The following is a 24,782-nucleotide window of genomic DNA, read 5'->3' on the forward strand; positions in this document are numbered from 1 at the left end:
TCTTGTCCTGATCTGGAGCCAGGTATTCTGCCATTCTCATGGTAAGACTCCAAACAGCTGTGTTAAAGCACCCAAGCTCTTTCATTAGCACCTTCAAAGAGCCATTCACCCCCTTCTAACTAAAACCTTAATGGGAAGAACTGCCCTCTGGAGGGCTTTCTCTCTGTGCGTTCATTTCAGAGGGAAACTGAAGAGTTCTTTAAGGCTTTTGGTTTACACAAACTCTAATCCAACCGGGGTATTGAACAGTATATTAATATTATTTATAATTTAAAATAAGCCTCTATCTTCCTGGAGATGTTAAATGGAGTGGTTCATGAATTTTGAAAGGTATTCAGATGCTGTGGCATTAAAGGATGGTGCAAAAATCTGAATACAACAGAGCATAATGCAACTTAATATACACTACAGTACAGACACTGCAGTATTTCAGGCACTAATTTAGGCAGCGAATGGTATCTTTTAATAACCTCACCTCTGCCTTTGATCAAAAAGAGATAAAAACGCACAACAAGAACAGAATAGTCTTGAAAGTCGCACAATATATAAAAGGTCACGGAACCAGATGGAAAAAGCTCATTCCACTCGCACGATATTTTGAAATTTGCACTTCTCCAGATACTGAGCGATACTGCAAGGTCTGCAAAACTCTGTGAGAATGGGAAGGAACTCGTGGCCTTGGAGGGCTGTCAGGGGCATGGGCACAAAGCCCTGGGAGTGGGCTGGGCCCCAGCCCCTTGCTGCCCTCTGCATAGCGCAGGGGCTGCCTCGGAGGTGGCAGAGCAGCAGCCAGGACCAGGGGCTCAGTCCTGCAGGTTTGGGCCCTGAGCCGGCAATGAAACACCCTTGCTCCCCTCCACCTCCCAAAAAAAGAAACTGCATTTTCCTTAACTGGTTGTATCAAATCGCAGCAGCTCCTTCCAGCCTTGAAACCTAAGGCACCATGTGTTGCTTTGGGCTCAGACATTGGGAAGAGAGCAGGCTGTAAGAGGGGATCATCACCAGGAGTAAAGCCACACTTTTTAACACCTTTGAAAGCAATCATAAAAATCTGTAAAGGACTGGAGTCAACAACAGGGATGACCCAAAGAGCATCACAGCAGGATCTCTGCAAAGAGCAGTACAAAACCAGGCGCTGATGGAAAACAGAGAACAGGCACAGCAGCTGAAGGCAAATAACTGTACACTGTACCAGGGAGCCCTAAAAGCAGGTGAAGGTCCCAGTGAAAGTGCAGGACCAGCAAGCAAAACCAGGGCTGGAGCTGTGTCCTACAGCAGGGCCAGGGCCTGAAGGTCACCATGCTGCACCCTTAGGGGCTGAAGATGGAGCAGCAGCAATGCCAGGTGTGACTTTGACTCTGTGGGTTGACTTTGGTGATGGAGAGCATTTACACTGAATGCAGATTGCATTTTAGTGAAATCCAGTACCGCAGCATATTATATCCTTCTAAACAATATTATTAAACTACCATAATAATTACCCTGCTCTTCAATCCAAGGTCTCAAAGCACATTACAGGCGGTAATGAAATAACTCACACAAGACCACTGCAAGGAAGAAGGAGATCATTACTGCCAGTGCTTGCAGTCATAAAGTTGTGCTCAACAGAATTTCATTGCAAGGAGCCAGGCACACAAGTGGTCACCAGGTATATACTTCTCTCCATGGAAGTCTGAGTTCAGCATGGGTCCTGTCAAGGATTTATCATCCCTTCCTTGATGCTCAGTATTTTAACTCAAGTTCCAGGTCTTGAGACTGTTGTAATTGCAAGAGACTCTCAGCTTTCATTTACAAGAAACAAAATGAAAACAATCCCCAGAAAAAAAAGCTATATTTGTGGAACCAAAGTTGGAAAATCTGTTCAGTCTACTCTAAGACAGAAGGCAAATGAAAACAACAAAAATGTATTTTCTTTTTGTGCTTCAGATACTCCCATTCTCTAAAGCAGTCACAGTATCTTCTTGGGGGCTGAGTCACGATTTCTTTCTGTGCATGGCCACCAGCCCTGTCCAGCTGGCATGAAGTCAGCTGGCTGGGACACAGCCCTGACCTCTGTACCGAGCAAGCTGCCCCGAGAGACATTTCTGAATCATGCAGGAGCCTTACGGCAGAGCTAAGGAGGGGATCCAGGCCTTAATTACACCACACTTCACATCAACAAAGAACTGTTAAGACACAAATGAATTAACTGGCAACACATTAGAGGAAACAGGACGCATCATCTTGCGATTCAGACTTTTAGCTGGAGTTCAGAGGAGTTGAGTTCAATCTTGCGACCCTGTCACAGCTTTCCTGCGTCACCTAAGGCAAACCACTTACCCCTAGAGCCCCGTTTTTCAAAAACACGACTCCAACTGATTTGTTTCTGTGCCAATAGCCACATTTTGCTTGTGGGTAACAAAGCGAGCATCGCTCTGTACGCACAACGGAGCCGATGGCTTGATGGGAAAGCACAAACCAACAGCCCAGACTCCAGCACTATTGTTTTGGTGGACAAATGTGTGACCGCGGGGTTATAAGCACCTGGGTCAGACCTTGCTTCCCTGCTGCAACATGCATTGACTGTGATCGATAAACCCACATTGGTCGGGCTTCCAATGCGTGCAAACCTGAAGGCAGCAGTAACAAAGTAGAAACAAATGGGAATTTTGATAAGCTTCTGTCATGCATTTCAGAAATTCCAGAACTTGTATTTTTTTAATCCCTTTTCCTTTAAATCCATACTGTGAAGCACAGAAAGCTAGTATCTGTCTAGGTTCTGTGCCCCCGGAATGCTTCCGATGTGTTTAGATGCAGTACCAATTTTTCTAGCTTTTGACACTAAGTAAAGCATTAATTGGGGTGGGGAAAAAAACTGCAAAAACTAAAACACACACACACAAAAAAGCCCCCAAAACATTCATCTCTAGACATAAGAATAACTCAGTGATTTGCCCTTGGGGAGGGAGACAATACACATAGCGGATGACAAATGACTAAACCATATGCATTCACTTCCTATCTACCCTGAAAAGAAATTAAGCAGCTATCAGCTTACCGTGGAAGCCAGAGACACAAGCAATAATTTTTGTGAACGATAACCTGGCACGTCTCCTCTGCTGCAATGGCAGCTGCTGCTGCTGCTCATGTTGGGGAGGTTTTGGGAGCTACTTCGGACTCTCACATTCACACCTGACCCTGGTCTATCCTGCATGCTGGGACTCAAAGAGGAAGGACTTTGGAGGTCACTGCTGTACTGTGACCATGGCTTTATGGAAGCAGAACAACCTGTGTTTTCCTTACATGGAAGTCAATTACAATCTGGCACTAATTAAATCAGCGTTTCTTTCCCCCTGTCTGCATTAAAGAACTATACCATGTGTAATTAATTAATAATTGGATTAATGCACATAAATACCTGCAAAGGGAGAAATTACAAGGGAGTGAAGGGCTCTTTATTCCAGCAGAGAAAGGTACAACCAAAGCCAAAAGCTGGAAAGAAAAGGCAGACAAATTCAAATGAAAAATAAAGTAGACATTTCAAAGAATGAAGGAGATAAGCATCAGGAAAAAAAGGTCTTGTAGCCTTTAAATCAGTATCTTCCTGGAATATAGGCTTCAGTCAAACACCAGTTAGACGTGTCAGTGTAGGAGCAATTAGGTGATTTTCTACAACTTGAACTGTGCATGGGGTCAGAGCAGGTGATCTAATAAGCCCTCTGACCTTATGACTATGAATCTGTTCACTCACTACCCTATAACACTGAGAAACCTCTGCTTCCACCTCTAAAACAGAAAATATTGTAAGCAGGAAAAATAGAGGGGCTCTCATGCACTATGCTGGAAGGTCTGGGAAAAAATCACTTCCATCAGCAAATAAATAAATAAATAGAACATAGTATCAAAAAAAATAGTACTATAATACAAAAATAATGGGATTACAACTATAGCAACAGAAGTATCATCTTCAACCCATTAATTTTTTCCTGAAGCTAAAATAATTCCTTAAATGCAGTAAACTTATGTGGGCAGAGAATTCAAAGATTTGCGTTTTTTTTTCTGTGTTCTGTTACAATCCCCTGAAAGGGAAGAGACAGATATGGGGAAATGGGTTATTCCATAGTCATGACATACTTTATGGTCAATACACTGGAAGGCCATGAAAATTAGCTACGACCGTTATCTTAGATGAGTATTTGTATCTAATAGTCTCATATAAGCCCAGCTAAATATATTTTCTCATTTCACACTCAGACAATCACTAAGGGTTCAATCCCACACCCATCTGCGGCAATGGCAGAAATCCCATTGACTTCACTGTGAGGAGGATAAAACTCATTCCTTGTAGGTGTTACAGCACAGTTATAGTCACTTTTTTTTTTAAAGCATCTATGAGACAAAAGAGTGGGACTTTATTCCCCCCCCTTTTTTTTTTTTTAAGATTAAAGAAAAAGATGGGCTTCTACACCAGAACTGAGTTAGACCTAAACAGTGTAAGTGCCAGAGCAGAATATCAAAGCGTTCAGCCCAGGGGCTGCATTATAAGACCACATGGAAATCTGGGCAGGAGTATTTTCATAGAAACATAGAAGAACAGAATGGTTTGGGTTGGAAGGGACCTTAAAGCCCATGCAGTCCCAACCCCCTGCCATGGGCAGGGACACCTCCCACCACATTGGGTTGCCCAAAGCCCCATCCAGCCTGGCCTTGAACACCTCCAGGGATGGGGCAGCCACAGCTTCGCTGGGCTAGAGCAAAGAGCATCTAAATTCTCAAAATTCAAAGCGCCTTCAAAAGCATCTAAAATGGCTTCTCAAAAGTTACTTCTAAAAATCATTCACAGGCATTTTTGATGACTTTACTGTGGTCGCTGTGCCAACTATCTTACAAATCAATCTTGACCAGGCAGAATGAATGATTGAATCAAAATTCAAGGTGGGGAAAAGGATAAACTCTAACGTAATAAGATCGGGCTGTTATTCATTTATGGTACATTCACATCCTGACAGTTCCACTATTTCTGGGAAAGATTTATCTTGTCTTAAAATCATTTCTCAAGTGTCATGACTCAAGTGGACCTCTAGAAGAAGCTGGGCTGAGATACTTGAGCCTGCGGGGAGCCAGGGACTGCCCTGGTGTGTGCCCACTGTGTGCCCGACCGATGGCACGGATGCAGCAACTAGAGGGGAAGTTTTGGCCTGGAGGGTACAAAAAACGGTCTTGCGGTCATCCTGACATCACACCAGCGCCAAAACGATCACTGAATCAGAACAAGTTAGTCTTATCTTTAAAAAACAAAATGTATATATATACAATTTGCAATTACAATTCAGTGCATATTTTTTGGCAAGGACTCACTTATGAAGGGCACTTCACGGACTCTAGTTTCTTTAAAGCATTTCTAAGCCACTCAGAGCTACATTTCTACCTTTTTTCATTTTAAAAGCAGCTGAATATTCAAATGCACTTTTGTATTTTAAGTGTAATTTCTAATTACATGCACAATTGCCAATCCATCTGTTTACTACATACTGTAAATGTCTGTAGTTATATATGCTTGAATAATTATTGAAAATTAAATATCGTAAACAGTCAAATTAATTTCTCTCAGCATACCAAATTGCAGGAAGTCTGCAAGATGATAAAATATTACTTGCCCCCACAAATGGAAGTAGTCACTCCTATCCCACACATCACTGAATGCGCTCATTGCTGTGCTGTAACTGATAGGAAACTTTTTAATCCAAAAATTTGTAACAAGAAGAGTCTGAAAAGCTCCATTACACTCTGCTATCAGTGAAAGAGTGATTTAAAAAGAATGTGGTCTGCGAATGTTTCAACTGTGTTGGAACAAGAAAATGATGTTCCTTATGTGAGGCAAGTTGCTGTTAACATTTTCTTGTTTCTAACAATCCTGTTAGAAGCACTGTAGGAATATATATCATAAAATAAGGAAAATGCCTATTTTCTTTTATTGCTTTGTTTATAACATTGCATGGCAAAAATGCTATTCAGGAAGCCCAGAGCAAAAAAACACGGGAACGCACAGATGTATATTTGAGTATACATCACCTGTTCCCAGAACACACACAGCCTTTCCTCCCAGCTTTCAGTGCAAAACTGAGCTGTGCCACAGTGCCCCTCTACTCTACAACTACAGTCATTTTGGGCTTAAACTTCATTTGTTATGCATTAATAGGTTTTCAGTGCAAGTAAGATCATCTCTTCTGAGCTCCTACATAACAACATTTATGGAATTTCACTGTTCGGCTCCTGCTCCTAGACCATAACTTCAGAACAGCATCTTTACAGCCAATACTACTATCCTGAGCCAAAAAAATAAGATTTTTTTCTGGTCTGAATTTCTCTAACTTCACCTTCCACTGACTTTTATGCCTTTTATCTGTTAGATGAAAGAAAACTTTCGTCAGAAATCCTGTCCCTGCGTAGGCACACACAAACCATGAAGTTTTCTTGACAAATTCTTGAAGTTTTCTTGACAAATTAAACAGACTGAATTTCTTCAGCTTCTTACGATAAGACGGTGCAAATTTTAGATTTTAAAAAAGGCAACTGAGAACCTCAGTGGTGTGATCCTTTCAAGTACACGGCTTGACACAGGATCCAGACATGCTTTAAAAGAGATGAGGAGCTGACTCTAAACTTCTAACTTCATCATTTATAAGTGAGTCCTACTGTCTAAAGAGGCAGCCAAAGAACATTTAGGTTCTTAATTCTATGATGCGTGTCTACAGCTATCACAGCTGTCACCCACCTAGCAATGGGAAGTCAAGTGCCCAGACACCTTCCCAAATCTCACCCTGGCTGTAGACAACAGGTCTCTGTAAACTCCCTCTACAAAAAAAAAAAATAAAATAAAATAAATAAAAATTGAGCTATGGTTTTGGAGGAAAAGACTGGGATACTCCATTAGATATTTCATTTTTTAACTATGGTGAGAAGACAAGCCAGCTTTTCCAGAATACAAAAGAATTTCACCTTTCAGAAGCACAGCTGGGTACCATTTTTGAAAAGCTCAGCCTTCCGAGGTGACTTTTCCTTCATATTCTAAGGAAACAGCAACTAAGCTTTTTTATTGTAAGACTCTTGCTGTCTTTCTTTGCTCATGAAAAAGGATGAGGAGAGGAGGGAGAAAAACTAAAATTATATACATGCCATGGAAGGAAAACTAAAAGAAAAAAATCCACTTTGAATGTTTTTGTTGAAAAATCCTTCCGATTTAAAAAAAGCAAAATCTGAAAAAAAATACTTTGCAAGTCGTGCAAAAATTTTGGGAAAAAAAGGTACATATAAATAAAATATATGCTATATATATACAGAGACACTTGAGAGAGGCAGAGGGAAATGTCTCTGTAGATGCAGGCACCTGCTGCCAGCTCAGCTGAAGGCGACAAGGAGCTGAGGAGCTGACACCCATGAGACAGAGAGCGGGGAGGAGGCCAAGAGCATATATCCGCTGTACCAACAACCACACGGAATTACCAGCCATGTCCTACACCCCATTTACACCACGAGACTGATGGGGAAGCTGCTGAACGATGGAGGTGCAGGGCAGGCAGGGAGAGTAGGGCTGATGACTTGGACACCCTGCTGCCAACACCCTCCCTTCCCCTGAAGGCCAAAGCCTTCGCAGAACCTGGCATGAGGCTGCTCTGCCCTTTGGTGAACACAATTCCCCATTTTTGTGGAGAGACAGTGCTATGTGAGGGTGTCCAAATTGCCATGTGCTTGAAGTTATGGCCTGAACGTTACCTGAGGCGGCACCAAGACTGTCCTCCATGGAGTGCCTTTAGGACCGTTTCTGGGAGACCAGGCCAGCTCCTCCAATGCTGCTGCCTCTACGCAGTGTTCATAATCTCCTTTCAAGCATACAGGTGTCATATAGTTTATAAAATGCACATGTTATAGTTTTTCAGGCTGTTTGTGCACTTTCCTCATGGTGCTGGGCAGGCAGTGTGGCCTGTCCCCAGCTGGAGGAGGGCAGAGGGCTGCAGCAGCCCCAGCGCAGTGGGGTCAGTCAGGATTTAGTGAGCATGGCATGTGGTGTCCTCCACCACTCATGTGCCACCACACCATCATTCCCCTCTGCCATCCCTGTGATAATTTGGGGTGAAGCCCCTCCAGCTGCTCCTCCCTGCTCTGCACGGTGCCAGGGTCTGCAGCCCCAGGACAACGCCTGCGGCACAAGCAGGCACACCGGCACCATGCCAGTGAAGGACCGAACTGCCCGCTCCTCCATTTTAACAGCATGGTCTTGACTCACTTAAGGCTGATCAATACTGCCTGGGTTTTAATTCTGCATCCCCATCTGCTTTTTCCCATCTGTTGTCTCAGGCTCTCTTTACACTGTGAGTTTTTTGGTGCAGCAACCGTCTTTTACTCCATCTACACTGCCAAGCTCAGCAGGGTGCCGCCTCATAACTGTAGCTATAAAGGTGCTACAAGATTGCAAATATACTTTAAAAAGTCATAGTTTGAGATTACCAAGAGGCAGCACAGGTTTTGCTTTTCCTCACAGAATTCTTCTTAGTTCTGAATTATTTCTAAATACTAAATGAAAAATAAAAATGAAACAGTTTCTCTTCCTTTTTGTGCAGCACTCATTGTGGAGAAATTAAGCTATGTTGAGGGTACAGGTGTTTGTTTGTTTGTTTGTTTGTTTTTTTACTCAAAAGCACTCTCAGAGGTAAGGGTGAGAGTTCACGATGACACAAGCCGAATACACACACAGTCCACAGTTTTGTGTGAAACAGTGTTCAATACAGAGTATTTTCTGAGACAACTGTCTTTATACAGTCACTTCAACAAAACATATATTATTTTATTCATGTTTTAATCTCTTTCCTCATGTTTGTTCATAAGCAAAAATGGCCTCTCCCTACAGAAATTTTCCCTTCTCTGACATTTCTGTTTTCCCATTAAGTCTTTTTTCACATTCCTAGTGCTGTGTTTCTGTTGTTAACAAAACCACGAGTTAAAGAGGTTAGGCTGATGCCTTGCAGGGTGTTCATAAAATCCCAGCTATTCTGCACAATGACTCCAAGCAAAAAGCAAGAACAGAAGTTTTGGAGGTGGAAAGGAAGAGGCTTCCTCTCCAGTATAAATAACTGTGAGGAAATGCCTTTTTGATCCTCCCTCCTCAACACCAGATAGCAGCAGGGAAGAACAAATCAGACAGATGGGAGCTGAACTCATGGGAGGGTGATGAAACCACTGGTGAAAGAGTTACTACACCTAAATCCTGCCTATTTGCCTCTCTGACACCAGGCTGGACATCATTCAGTGGACGACTCTCTCCTCACCAAACAAACCCAAATCAAACTGAGGGGTTTCCAGACATAAAAATTCAGATCATGGGCATCTTACTGAGTCAATGCTGCAGTTTGCCCCCGTGGACTACTTTACAGTTAATTTTGGTCATGTGGTTGCTTTATTTTTTCTCCTTTAATACATAATATTCTCTTAATCAGTTTGGATTACATTAAGTATTACAAGAAAGAAAGAAAAAATGAGATAAATCCCATAAGAAATTATAGACTCATTGAAAAATATCTACAGCATCATACATTTTTAAGCTGTTAATACCATTAATACTATCTAACATTTTTCCATCCCTGCACCTATTTTGGGTAATCTTGTGTGTGTTTATTCTCTCTGTTTAATCAATCAAATTCACACATACTCAATAAATTAAATTTAGTAACAAGTATTCCCCGTGTCATTTGCAATATGTTCCCAGGTTCCATCTCAAGAATTGCCTTAAATTCATAGAATAATAATGAAAACAAGAAACTTCTTCATTCTCAGTTGCATCTCCCAAAGGATCTCTCTGAATAACTTAAGTCATGGGCATACAACATTTCTTCAGAGATTAAAAAAATGCCTTGTTCTCACATTAACAACAATAACTTGAACATTTTTGAACAATGACAGCATCCTGCCATAATAATACCTGTTTAAGGATAAGATGGCCAAATTCTAGGGTGGCATAACCCATATAATTCAGCTGAAGCTGTAGTACCATAAGCATCCATGCTTCTCTAACCAACTTATATATATATATATATATACACACACATATATATACTGCACATTTTATTACATAGTGTCTATGATTCAAATGAAGGTTAGAAAATATGAACATATGGTGAAGGGATGCAAAATTAATTATAATCAAAATATTCTCCTGTCGGCCAGACTTACAGTTATCTTTGTGTATTGTGGCTACATTAAAGAAATGGTGAATGTGCATTGATGTTCATATGCTGTTATTAAGTTGAAGTTCAAGAAATATGCAGTTTTAAAACCAAGATTTGAAAAGCTACTTGTTAATTACCATACAAATAGATTACTGCAGCACAGATTCCTTGCACGTAAATCATCTGAAAAAAAACCAAGACATTTCTCTTATATGACAACAAACCCACAGCAGATAATGACATTGACTCATATTTACAGGATGCAATGAGCACAAATATTCTTGCAAAGCAAATACAAGCAAATATGCTACAGAGAAAGAAAGAGTACAAATGTGCGAGGCCAGCCTGGGACTTCAGAACGCTGGGTTTGCCTCCTTGTTCACAACAGCATCAAGCAAGCTGCTGTGCAAGCATTAGGCTGATAGCCAGAGGTTTTGCTTCACACACCCAAGGGACACGAGTCAGCTTGGTCTTTAGATACCTCGGAGGCCTCATTAGTGCCATCCTGGTCCTGCCCCTGTACACACTGGAATCCTTCTTTGCCTTTGGGCAACCCAGGGTTGCCTTTGGGCAAGTGAGGAGGAGGTGAGAGACAAGGATGGGAAATGGTGGGCTAATTGGAAACAGGATAGGAGACAGGATAGGAATCAGGCGCTTGTGAGGCTCCTACATGCCCAGGTAGTTTCTGTGCAGGTTATAGGGAACACCAGAGCTGAGAGGGAGGAGGCGTGGGGTCAGCCTAGCATTCAAGGTCCAGTGGGGCAGGCTGGCCTGGACCATTGCCAGGAAGGTTTTATATGTGGCCAGTGGTTTCAAAAGCAAATTAAGACCAAATCTTCATTATTGGCATAGGTTGTTAGCTGCTCCCTTTGCCTCAGTTTCTTGTTTGCTCAAAAGGTACAACAGTGCTGCTCTGTCTTACCATATGGTATGGAGGACTTAGCCACCAAGGGAAGAGAAAGCATTTAAGCACAACAGGTGAGGAAGTACAGGGATTGTCGAAGCCACAGGATGATCAATGTGAAAATATAGTTACAAGACCAATGTCCCTTGCAGGGAAACTTTTTTTTTTTTTTTTTTTAATTTAACTTCAGAGATGTAAGAGTTCTGTAGAAAGTTTTGTATAAGATGAAAGCTGTGATTAGGGGGGTCTTCCAATATTTAACCCCCAGATACTGCTTTATTTTTATACATATATGTCTTCTGTTAAATTAAGCTCTGTGCATCTAGACATATGGCGATGCGATCTGTACAATTATGCTGATAAGGTCACATACTTAACTGGCAAGAACTGGCAACAGCATTACTAACTTCAAAGAAGTTGTGTCAATCTTCGCAGTGAGAGAAAAGCACTCTCATTAACATAAAGGGAAGGGAGAAAGTGAGGGGAGAATAATTTCACAGGAAATAATTATCTTTGGATATAACAGTGTAACTCTAATGGAGACGGAGAGTCAGAGAGAGACAGAAGAGGAAAAATAACATTGATCTACTATTCACCTTAATTTTGAACAGACCAGTTCAGCTGTATTGCAAGGTGATGAAGTTTAGGAGGTTTATTAGGTGCTGATACAACCTCCTACGTGACAGAAGACAAAGAAAAAATAATAGTTTGTAATTATTGACATCATGATGGCTTATGCAAACACACCTGTCTTTACAGTTGCCCTCCCTTCTTATTCCCATTTCCCAACTCATTTTTTTTTTTAATATTCACACACAGAATAGGTCAATCTCACTCTCTCAGATAGGAAATGTCTCCACCTCTGCTTTTTTGTTAAGTAATGGGGAACGGATGTCACCCTGAGAGTAAATTATGGCTACAGGCTTTGCCTCGAACTTCCAGTGAAGTCAGTAAAGAGAAATTAGAAAATGTTCATACAATAAGGTGAAGATACACCACTCAAGCCAGGAAAGTGCCTGTCCTAAGATGATAATATGAACATACTCAGAGCAACTATGGAAAAGGGAAAAATGCTGATCCTTGTATTGTCTGCTCTGCTTTGCAAGATCCAAAATCGTAGACACACAGAGTGCCTCTGACTGTTGAGCAACAGCAAAATGCAAGTTACTTGGTTGATTAAAAAGCAGAAGCAATAAAAAGAAAGCAAAAGTCAACATTCCCCACCCCCAAGCCTTCACCTCATCTGGCCCAACATCACAGCTTTATTTTCCTCCCCAGCAGCTCCTCCTCCACACCCCTAACCCTGCACGAACACCACACTCACAGACTCCATGTCCCTGCATCCATAACTCACAAACCTAATTTCCCTTGCCAGAGTTCAGGCTTGGGCCACAAGCAATTACTGTAACGTAAGGGCATTCACTGCTATTACCATAATAATGTATGGCAGGATATGACAAGTGTCCATAGCATGTGCATGTGTGCATATGTTTAACAGGACTGTGACTCGATACTTATGGTACACAGCTTCACCCAATAATCTGGATTATGCTTGTCATTGATGATAATTTTTTCAAGAGTAGTTGATTACCTGGAAGTGAATGCAACAGCCCTAATTGTAAATTAGTGAAGGAACAGAACAATTTATGAAGAAGAGAGATGGTTTCTTAACCAGTTCTGACTAGCCGTGGCTTCTGGAAATGTATGAATAAAGAAAGTGGTCTGACAGACAACGTAGAAAAATCAGATATACAGCTAAGGTGATAGCCAGAGTTCTGAATACAACCAAAGTCTGTTTTCCTGATGTTTTTTTGAAAGTGATGACTGTTGTAACATACAACAATGTAGATTTATGAGATTAGTGGCAAAATTCCTGCTGTTCCAGAATCTGTATAAGGGCAGGACAGGAAGGAGCTATTTTTCTGCAGGGAAATGTTGAAAAGAGGTTCAGTGTGGGATTGTCACTGTGATCGGGGGTGGACTAATGCTCCTAACATCAGCAGGGACATTCCTCCCCACTGGCACGGCATTAACTCAAGATCAGTATTTCCCTGCCTCTTTCTCTTATCAGGCAGTAACCTTCTCCAGGAGAAAACACTGACTCGCGGGCCCACACCACACTGCTGCCCTTCAGACATACATCTCTACTGAATCAGATGGGTAGTTCAGGTTAAAAACTGATGTTTTATTGAATAAGGATAACAATGGTCCAGTCAAGTCAATGGGAAAACTCACAAAGCTTCTTACCATGAAAGAGGGCTAAAAAGGTCATCATAAAGATCTAAAGAAAGGTTAAAATTTTTATATGCCATGTTTAAATCTGCTGATTACAGAAAAAAATGGCATTTATGAGCACTATTGTATCTGCTAATACAATTTTAAAAGAGACACTTGATATCAGAGCCATCCAGCAAGCTCAACTGTATTCAGTGCTTCACGAATCAAACCCCACTGCTAGCAGAAATCAGGCCTGTTCAGAAGAGGTGATAAAGCTGGATTTATTATTTTATTAACAGCAGCATTACTGTAGCCTCAACTAAGGTGACACAGCTCACACCTTTATCCCCATCCACAGATAACACATACAGAGTAAGGAGGAAATCACTGCCAGAGAAAAAGGAAGAAATGGATGGGCTGAGCCCATGTTTTCTCATTTTCTGTGGAATCAGTGGTCTTGCCACTAGACCATAGTTACTTAATTTAAAAGGGTTTTATATTCCTCCTCAACCATCTTAGAAGCGATGTTCCTTTTTCTTTTAATATGCCTATGAATATATGACTGTGCATGGATGCCTATTAATGCTGAGATGCCTGAAAAATCAATAGCTTGCATTTTCAAAGCCTATTTGATCTGCAAACTGGACTAATTTCCAGAACAATCACATGAGGTAAGAAAATATTTCCACTTACACACACACACAAAAAAAAAGAAACAGAGTGAGGTTACGTGACTCAATCAAAGTCAAAAGAAGAGTTCGTGTCACTGCTGGGCTGCAGCTCAGGAGTTAATTGAAAATGTGCTCTGGGGAATAAACGTGCACTGGCAAGCAGATGGACTTGATGATTTACATCCTTTCCTTCTTTTTTTTTTTTTTTTTTTTCCCTAATTATTATTATTATTACTATTATTGTTGTTGTTATGACAAGCTCCTTAAGGCAGCAACTTTGACTAACATGTTGTACAATGTCTGATGGGCTTCTAGGTCCCACTGTGATTTAGCATGTAGCTGCAACATCCACGGTCCTTTGATTTGCGAGCTGCTAACCCCGGGCTCAAACCACTGGAAATATAGTGTCAAGTAAAGAATGAGCCATCCCAAACCAGAAATTAAAGCTTTTAAAATACTCAGAAGCTCAATTTTTAACAGTGAGCATATAATAAAGAAGTCATTGAGAGTCACAGTTAAAAATATTGAGAGGTGAAAGAAGAAAGTAGATCATTTAGCATGTGTTGATATAATATAAATTACAGGAAGTGGAAGCTAGCTAATGTTCTAAGGGAATTACATTGTAAAAATCTGTGTTAGTTACGGGTAGTTAACAGATCAGTTATGGATACATTGGGCTGGACGGTGCAACTGTTAGGGAACTCGGCATTTGTACAAATAGTGCTGGATACCACAGAAGGGAAACCAAAGTCCTCAACTTCACCATTAATTTAAGAAACATACAATCAATGGTTGCTTGTTCTGCAAGGTCTTCTACAGTCTTGGGCAGGGCAGCTGAACCATGGGGACACCTGCAGTATGAATGGCAGTGGGCACAACACGATCTGCACAGCGGTGTTACAACGCACATTGCTGCTGAACACGGCACCGTGCCAAACACATGGGTAGGAGGTGCCACCAGGTGCCCTCCAGAAGGAGCCTCCAGCCTGGAGGGAGGTGATTGCCCAGTTTGGTCTCTACATCAAGTAAAATGTGCCCAAGAGGGAGATGGCAAGTTAGAATACACAATCGGAGTGTGGGGGTGGAAAACACAACCAACCATACAAAAAAAACTAAAGGTCTTCATTTACGAAACATCTAAGATATTTTCTGGGGATTCTTAAAAGAGTTTAATAGCATGAACAGCATCAAGTGCAGTTACAGACGTGTCCCCCAGAAATCCCATGACAGGGGGAGGAGGGAGAAACAGTACCCAAGAATGACCACTGAAGTTGTCTATTCTTGAAGACTTTAAAAGTAGCATGAAATGCTTCTTACACAGTGACAAACAGACCAAGGTAGTACTACATTTAGTTTGATGCTGTTGATCCAAAGTCTCTTAGAAATGTTATCAAAAAGTAATTTTGTTTAATCTTTTCAAATAGCCTGGCATTTAACTTTGATTATGATTTTGTGGAAGGTTTTAGATGGCCCTTGCTTTACAGAAGCAATAAATAGTAGCCTTTTCCTTAACCCAGCGCAGCTTGGATTTAAATCTAAATGATATGAAAGGCTGTAGCAGGAACTAAGTTGCCTCCACTTCCATTCATTGTCCATATGGCTTTTTGCACCACCCAAAGTACAGCACAAACGTTAATAACTGGATTATTAAGACCACCGAAATGTGCTTCCCAGTGCAAGGTGTGTACCCCTGAAATGCTATCTACCCCAAAATCCCAGCAGAACTGAAAAAAAAAAAAAGGTGTTTTTAACAGTCTTCGTCTTCCGGACAAAAAATAAAACAACAAACCAACAACAACATGACAAACTTGGGCCTTGGAGATCAAGAATTTATTACAGAGTCCCAGGAGTGCTCTCCTGAATATACCAGCCTCAGTCCCTCTCTCCTCACTGGCATACCATTACTTCTGGGCTGAGCAGAGGCACTGGGTAGCCAACAGCAGTACTGGCAACCTTCAGGACACGGTACAACAGCTGAGCGCCTGGCTCAAAAAAGGAGTACATGTGGGGATCTCAGGAAAAACAAGACAAAAGTATCCGTAAAAATCGGGAGGTATGGCAGGAGGGTGAAGAACTGTTTTCATATGGCATAGCAATTGTGGCATTCAGCCCCGGCAGGATCCTGTGCTGTCTCAGTAAGCGCAAAAGACAGAAAAGCCTGCTTAGAAGAGGTGTCTTCCTTAGCATTCATATCAATTTAAACATGACACTCGCTATTCCCACATTAGCCTATATAAATATTAATATTACTTCAGTATGAAAATATCCAGTCTCTTTCCAAATCTAGGTGCAGCATGTGACAGTTCAGAGACAACTTCCAGAAGCAGAGAATCGCTGCTGTGAAATGATGCACTGACCTACATACACAATTTCTAACCCCACTAGTGCAGCTTGCTTTAAAGCTGCAGCAAATACTATTTTGGGAGTGCCAGGGCTCTGTCTTTGTTAAAACACTGCCAGCAAGAGCCAAAGCAAGGTGTAAACAAAATTCTCAGACACACCAGCGTGAATTTAGAGTAAACTCATTAACATCAACAGAATTGCTGTGCATGAGAGCTAAGTTTGGTCTGCTGGCGTGTTAGTTAAAATATCTCTTAATCTCATCTACATAAAACTGAAGAGAAGCTTATGGGGTTTCTCCAATATATGTGGAACACTAAAAAAAAAAAAAAAAAGTGATGGCTTGAATTAAAATTCATTGTTTTCTTCAGAGCACAGAAACTAATAAATCAATGCAGTAAATTACCACTGTGCTGTGTTGTGAAATTAACGCCTATATACATGAAATTAAAATAAGAATTTACGCCCCTAATCAATCTTTTTTTATACATAACTCCATCATACGTTTTATTTACCTTCTTCCACCAGCTTCTCACCCTGAAATAACTCACTGGGCTGGTGGCTGCTGTGGCATGCCACGGGATCAGCGGGGAGCCGGCCGCCCCAGCTGCCTGCCCAGCCCCTCTGCCCACCTCATCGCTGGCCGCAGCCCCAAATCACAGCCCCAACCAGTGCTGCTGGGAGCAAAACCCAGAGACCTCGTGCTCTGGTGAAGGGAGACCAAGCCCTCCACTGCACAAAAGTCATGGTAAGAGGGAAACCCCCCGTCTCCCACATCAGCCTCATCAGGCTGATCCTGATGACAGGCGATGCGACTTCTTAACACTTCCATCACTGCTGGGTGCACGGTGTCGCTGAGAAGCAAAGGCACTGAAGGAATTAGTGTGCCTTTCCCTGCAGTAATATAACCAGGAGAGTCACTTCAGCTACTTGAAAAACATGTTAACTGCCCCCGCACAAACCAGTGTACTGCAATACCTCTTGCCCACTAAAGAAAAATCCTGATTTGCTCTCTTGGACCTGCCAAACTTAGGAAGCAGTCTCCGCCAGGTTGCGGAACAAGGTCTGGGATTTTATGTTCTTGAGCGTGGGTGATTTATGGTTTCACACGTACTCATGTGCTACATTATCCACTCAGTGCTAGTACCTATGAATATCAGCTCACGAGATAAAAGTGCACTCCGAGGTGTAGACTGATGCTGGGTGGTATGCTAGAAAAAAATAAAAAACACAAAGGAGGTGAGAAAAGAAAGACCTTCGTGGGCGGTGACAGCCGGCTAGCTTTGTGCAGGAGGGCTGCATGTGTCCCTCTCCTCCTGAGGAGCAGACACACAGCTACTGGAGCCTCCCCTGGCACCCCCACAAACCCCAAACAGGAGCCAGCAGGGCCAAGCCACGGTGGCCCACTTGCACTTCTATTAAATACAGTTAGGAGCTCGAATGACCGCAGATAAGGCACAGGAGGTTGCACAGAGGTGGAGAGGGACATGCCATGACCAGAATGAAGCAGCACCCAGTGCGTTTGTCTTCACACCAGCAAGGGCTCTCTAAAATGAAGGGATTGCCCACCTCGCTCAGTCTATGCTGTTCATCAGTGCCACAGATAGCCCTGTCCTCTCAGGTGAGGGCAGAGATGTCTGAAGTAACACCCACCCTTCACACAGCCATGATACACCCCGTGCCCTCTCTGCACTTTGTAGAAAACCAGGTCTTGAAAGACAGGAAGGAAGAAAGCACAGGAGGCCAAGGCCAACAAGGCTTTGTCCTCCAGCAACGGGGGGAGATTTGTTGCTGAAATATATCCTGATGATCTAAGGAAGTGATCAGCAAACCATGATCAGTGCTTCTTTGCTGCAGAGGAAGCCAGCCTCCTCTCCTGCCTGTCATCCTGACCCTCCTCATAATCTGGATTTAGGAGACATTTATTTCTGACAGCAAATCCAACGAGACTTTTAACCCAAAAGCCTCATCAGTGAGGCATCTGAGAAATGTCTGATTGCCACAGAAGCACCCATGTGCTCCAGCCCGTTTCCCATCTCCAGTCGAGGTCAATTTCTGCTGCTTTGCACAGAAGGATGTAAAAAACGTGAGGTGGGGCCTTCGTGCTGCCTCTTGACACCTGATTAGTCACAGGAGAAAGATGTCAGTTTGTTGGTGCTGTCTAAACTCCCGAAGTGACAAAGAAAACAAAAGACCTCCTCACAAATGACTGCTCTCACTCAACCCACACACGCTGCCATCATCACATATTTGGGTTCATGTTAAACCTTTTAATCTTGATTATACAGCACACTGCTGCACTTGTGGCTGCTGTACGAAGCAGTGCGTGAGTTATGGCATTGCTGAATCCCAGCAAGGACACGGGGCTGGCACACTTCTCGTCTCTCTTGTGTGTGCAGAAGTCGCCTCTATAAACAACCAGAGCGTAAGCCACTGTCTGAGAGAAGGTAATGCCCTGCAGGAACGTACCGGGGACAGATATCTCAGGGAAAATTTCATGCAAACCCATCCTCCTCCTGGGATGCCAGCCTCCTGTTGGAAGGAGCCTCCTGACATGGAGCACGGGCCAGGCAGAGCTCGCCATGCTTTGATACCTCACAAGGGAGGAGGAAATCCTTGTGTTCAAATGACAGACCTCCCTTTTTGGGGATCAAGGGACCTCAGTGCACATGCACTCCATCAGTCCAATCATTTTCAAAGGAAAAAAACAAGAAAAAAAGCAGCAATGGGGGCCCCCCAGGGGTTGCCGAAACAGTGAATTAACTATGCTGATGCCCTTAAGTTCTCTGACAGCAATTTTAGCAGCACAAACTGAAGATGAACCTCTTCAGCACCACCTGCGATTCAAGAGGATGATGATTTTCTTACTGGAGAAAACTATTCTTGCCCTCTGCTCTGGCGTGGGGAAGTGCCACCAAAATACCTGGTGCTAACAGCAGCAGCACCCAAGCACCCATGGCTGGGACTTGTCTGAAACTCATGGCCGTGCAGAGACATGTGCTGATCAGGATGCTCTGTGGGAGGAGCTGATGGCAGGGATGCACGTGCATTAAATGTAATTAATTAAATATTGCTGAGTCCTAACTCTGCTATTTTGCCCAGATGGGATTTATGGGGCAGGGGGAGGAAGGGAAGGGATGCAGATGGAAGAGCCATCTTCAGCCATTTCAAGTGTTAAGAATAAGTGAGATATGTGCCTTAGGGCTCAGCAGATTGAACCGTGTGAATACACATGCTCTATGATTTCTTCACCTGAAGAAAGGCTTATGTCTGAAATGATCCCAGGCCCTTCTTAAGCTACACATTGCAATAGGATTGACAAATGTTGAAAAGTTATTTAGCGAATATCATTGCCTTATAAATTAGATACGTTCACTCAGGTATATTCCTTTTGATTTTCTGGGTGCAGCAGATATAAATAAACTCGAAAAATAACCCCAGAACAAAGCCAGGAGCATTACAACAAGCACGAGAACTTGAAGCAAGCATGAGCACCAGGCGTACAGCAGCGTGTCTGTGACACTGCCCACACAGGCCGCTCATCCCAACTGTTACAAATCAATGCAAATGCATAGATTTTTTAAGGGCCGGAAGGACTGTTAGATCATCTCAACTGTCTTTTTGTATGAAACAAGCTGTAAAATTACATCCAGCTCGTGTAACACACAGCCTAATTATGTGTACTTGACAACTGTAGTGCCACTCACTTCAGCGAAGCTTCGCCGGATTACAAAGGACAAGGCTGTGCTTCATGAAATCCAACAGCTTGAATCTGCCTGCTAGCACTGCTCTGCAGACTCAGAGCAGCAAAGTCTCATCCCTACAGACAAGGAAAAGAGGCAACAGCCAGCAGCTATTCAGTGACCTGCAGACGAGTGATCGCTGCAGTGGCACATGTGCCCCACATCAGCTGCCGGTGTGCTCATTTACAAGTGCACAGCAGGATGCTTCAGACAGATAACTAACAAGAAAACACAGGTTGGGAAAAATACTGAAAGGGAGGAAGCCAATAAATATTTAAACTGTATTTTCCTACCACCATAAGGCAGCAGGATTTTGTTACCTGTTTTGGGATTGATTACAAAGAAATTCTGGGGATTTCCACTTGTAATCCGGTAAGTCAGTTTTTCATTGGTGCTGGAGTCCGGGTCCTGGGCTTGGATCTGAATGACAGATACATCCTTTGGGGAGTTTTCCATGACGGCTGGGTAATAGATGGGTTCAGAGGTGAGAGGGGCGTTGTCATTCACGTCCTCCACTTCAATGTAGACTTCGATGGTCGTGTAGAGTGGGACGACTCCGTGGTCGGTCGCATACACTGTCAACCAGTACGACTTGGTCGTCTCCCGATCAAGAATATCTGCAGTGTAGATAACTCCTGCAGAAAAACAGCAAGCAGAAGATCTCAGGAAGAGGATCAATGAAAAAACACATCTCTTTTAATTTAGCTGTACTACAGAAATGTACTCAGATTTATTAAATGCTTCAACCTTACAAAAGATAAATATGTGCATATAATGAAAATAGTCACTGTTTCCCAAAACCCTGCTCAACGTCTCAGTCCTTTGTACCACAAAATTTTTTTGGGGAAAAAAGATGGCTTTTCCTAAGCGTCCTAGTGTCACAACCAGTTTTCTGCTGGCACTGCAGCTGGCAGAGTAACAGAAGAAATGCCATCATCTTCTGCCAGTGGTGCGAGCTTGTATGAACTGTGGTAGAGGGAAATCAGCACTGACAGTGAATTGCACAAGGGAAGGTGGCTACTCATTTAAAATCCTACCAGTGCCCTTGCTGAAGAAAAAGCCCTAGGGGACTGTTTAAAATAATCCATTCAAGTTCAGAAAATAGACAGCAAATTAAATATTGAGAAAAGTCATTGCACATTGCCAAAATCCCAGATAACGAGCAATTGAAAGCTAGCCTTGTAGAAGCTCTTAGACGATCGGTATATCCTCCTTCATCACAGAGGAAGGAAGGGTTTGCCCACACTACTTACTGGTGTAAGACAACATTGGCTGTTTTCCTTTGTGCCCCTAAGAAACCAGGAGAGAATGCATTTGTCTGTAACAGAGCGAAGGACTTCAAGGCACCTTCAAGTCTACCTAAAGTGATTTAGGTAGCCATCCTACTCATGAAATGAGGACCAAACCCACCATGACTTCAGCAATATCAGATACAGAGCCCTTATACCAGGAAGACCTGCTAGCACTAAAAGACCTGCTAATATTTGTGTAGTCAGCGCCTTCACTGACTTGTAGTGTGCCTGTAAACACACAAGGATCAAGTACACCAGCACCACACACGCATTCACACCAACATCAAAATAAGCAAGTGCCCTTTCCTGTAACTTCTGTGACACCTATCCCAAGAGCATTTTCCTATTCTATCCAGCATTAAACCTTGGATGGCACATGAATATGATGGGTCTCAAGCTTGAGATAGATACATTGAAAGGACAGTTTCCAGCCAAGCAAGTCATGTCATTAATAGAGAGGAACTAGTGAAGAAGTAACGCAAGAAACCTGAATTTAGTCCCAGATGTGCTTGATGCTACTTAGAACAACACCATCAGTTAATTATGGAGAGAAGTGGAGCTCTAAGATCAGTGCTAGTAAGAGAGGTAGGTGTCTTTTTTTGCCTTTAGTTTTTGTTTTTTTTTTTTTTAATTATCAGAGCACCCTAAAATTTCCTAGGATATCCTGAAGTCTTAGAGAGGCTTTAAAGACCCTGGAATAGTCACAAATGATGCTAACCTCCCTGCCTGCATGTGAGAGGGGTTTCAGGCAGGCTTTGGGTGCCTCTTTTAGGTGCACAGGGTGTGGGATGCCAGGAAGAGCTCCTCCTCACTGGTCCTATCATGAATCCTTCTTAATGGCATAAGTGAAGTTCAGCCGTAATTCATCTGCTTTATTCCTTGCCCCGGTCTTACAAGTTATGCATCAAATTTGGCTTTGTAGATAGCAGCAATTATTCCATTTATGACACTGGATGAAGCCGTGACCTTTGGTTTAAAAGTGAACTGGAAAGGCTATTCCATTTCTTGAAAAGCAGCCATGAAAATGATGGCCCTGCGCTTGTGAGACATCAGCAGAAGGAACTGATTTGATGGCCTGATAGAGCTTCTGATCTGTAATGATCTAAACAGCCTTGGTGTGAACTTCCCTGGCCATTTGATAGCAGAACCCATCCTATGCTCAAGGCTACTGGTGAACTTACTGCATTGTTTTTATAAGGGGTAGCAGCAAGAGGCAAAAGAGGTAACTTCCACCCTCAGGGACCACCGCTCCCCAGCATAAGACAGAAAGTTCCCTGAGTGAGAAGAGATGGTGCCTGTCCCCAGGGAGTCAGGCTCCAGATCATGATGTCCCCCATCCAAATCTGTGCTGGATGGGAGGCAGCACAAGACGCACCGAATGGACGCCTGTTGTATTAGTTCTTGTCTTCTAGCACAACTCTTCTTTTTTATACTTTTTTCAAGTTTGGATTTTTTTATTAATTTTTTTTTAACACTAGTCTGAACTGGCAGGTATTTTCCTACAGTTTCATCAACCATACAGAGAGAAGAAAGAGAAGAAGGAGCAGTACCAGTTCCGGACATGTGCGGGCTTAGGTCTCTTTGCAGTAACACCAGGCCCATGTCCTTTTTGCTCGTATTATTCACCCAACAAAGGTGAGCAACACGGCACTGGAGGACAAAGGCAGACTGTATTCTAAATATTCTTGTCAGCAGCAGGCTGTGCTACATAATGACTTTCTGTAGAAACATGGGTGAAATATGTAGCAAAGTGTGATGAAAATGCCTAGAAGTCCAGAAGAGAAATTACATCGCCAGGATGAGAAGAGCCCATAATAAACAACACCCTGTGGAAATAAATAAATAAAATAAATCCACGTGGGCAAGGATGAGGCAAAAAAAGATGAACACTGGTGCTTCTAGAGATGTTGATTTATTCAGATGACAAGAAGAATTATTTTAGATCTTTGAGCAAAAATTGAAATGAGTGGGGTTTTCCCCCAGTGCAAGCAAGGAAGGTTTTAGCAGATTAACCTCTGTTTATGAAGCTGAATTTCACCAATATTGAACTGATAATAAATCTATCTTCCGAGTCTTTCCTTTATTTTATGACTCCTGGCAACAGTTCCTTTCCATTTGTGTATTTCAGAAGGAAAGGATGATGAAACAAGTGTTAGCAGCTGCCAATGGGTCTGCTACACTGATTCTTCCTTTTACTTTTGATTTATTAAAAGGTCCCAGATACAGATTAATTCCTTTTGCTCAATATGTCTTGTCATTTAACCTGTCAACACACAGCAGCTTGATGGATAGAGAAGGAGGTCTTTGTTTCCTTTCAGGTTTTCCATGTGGAGACCCTGTGTCAGCCCTCGGATCCCCTTCCCCTTCTACCTCACTCTCAAATGTTCCAAAGTTCCCCCTTGGTGACTTCCTAAACATGGGTCTGAAGTTCGTACCCACAAGAACACATACAAGAATATTTATCCAATATCTCCATGTAGATTTGGGTAACGCCTTTCAAGCACAAGTCAAATTTCATTTTCAGATGAGGTGCTAACTCTGAAGACTGGTGATGCCATTTAATTATCACCATTTCTTCATCACTCAAGGAAAAAGGCTGATAGTGCTGGTATTAGAACAGCAAGATATTCCCTGGGGCTTTCTACGGGTAGGCCCTGGGGTACCTGAGGTTAGCCAAGTGAAAGTATAAAAAAAGGACGAAAATATCCCTGTATAAGACCACAAGAAAATCAGAAAAGACCTCACTTATTTCAAAGTTTATTGCTATTAACAGATACTAAAGAAGGCCAGAAGCTTATTTTCAGGTACAGAAGGACAGAGGGGAGGAGAGGGCTCTGGGAGCAGCTGTAAAGCTCTTCTGGAATAGTTTTTGTGGTAAACTCTTCCCAGCTGCCTGCTAATTAGAAGAGAAACATGAACAAGGTAATGACACCTGAGCTAAACAAATCAAGAAAAAACAAGAAATATCAGCAGAGATCCTGAAAATTTCGAAGTCATTAAAAAGAGAAGTTCACGATTTTGCAGACGCATTTATGACGAGGCAGAAAAGCAGATGCTCCCGTCCACCGGGATGCTCCATCAGGGAGGCACTACTGCATTGCCACACGGGGCAGCTGAAATCCAGGTGAGCAGGCTCGAAGTCAGCTCTTTACATCCCCCTCAGCAAGAACTGCCTGATTTTGCAGTATCCCTAAAGAACTGAAGCCAGCACTTCCTCAGGCCGCTGGCACCCTCAGAAATAAAGCTGGTCATCCATCAGAACAGCAGTGCCACAGATATGCTTTCCACTGCAATCCTCAAAATCCATTTGTCCTATGCGATCTGCAAAGCACCACGTGCATTATGAACACTCTAAGTGAAAAATAACAACAGAGTGCACTAATCTCTGATTAAAATCCTGGTCACATTTATATGTA

General features: G+C 42.6%; 1 protein-coding gene across 13 annotated transcripts in view; it reads right to left on the minus strand.

Annotated features, from left to right (window-relative positions):
- FAT3 (FAT atypical cadherin 3) overlaps positions 1–24,782 on the minus strand; it is a 415,442-nt gene that overhangs the window by 207,206 nt on the left and 183,454 nt on the right. For all 13 annotated transcript variants that reach the window (XM_040544267.1, XM_040544270.1, XM_040544265.1 and 10 more), the window contains one exon: positions 20,395–20,709. In XM_040544267.1, coding sequence (XP_040400201.1) covers positions 20,395–20,709 — 315 coding nt within the window. The remainder of the gene's footprint in view (positions 1–20,394; positions 20,710–24,782) is intronic.

The sequence above is a fragment of the Cygnus olor genome, chromosome 1 (assembly GCF_009769625.2).
Source record: "Cygnus olor isolate bCygOlo1 chromosome 1, bCygOlo1.pri.v2, whole genome shotgun sequence".
In the NCBI taxonomy this organism is placed as follows: domain Eukaryota; kingdom Metazoa; phylum Chordata; class Aves; order Anseriformes; family Anatidae; genus Cygnus; species Cygnus olor.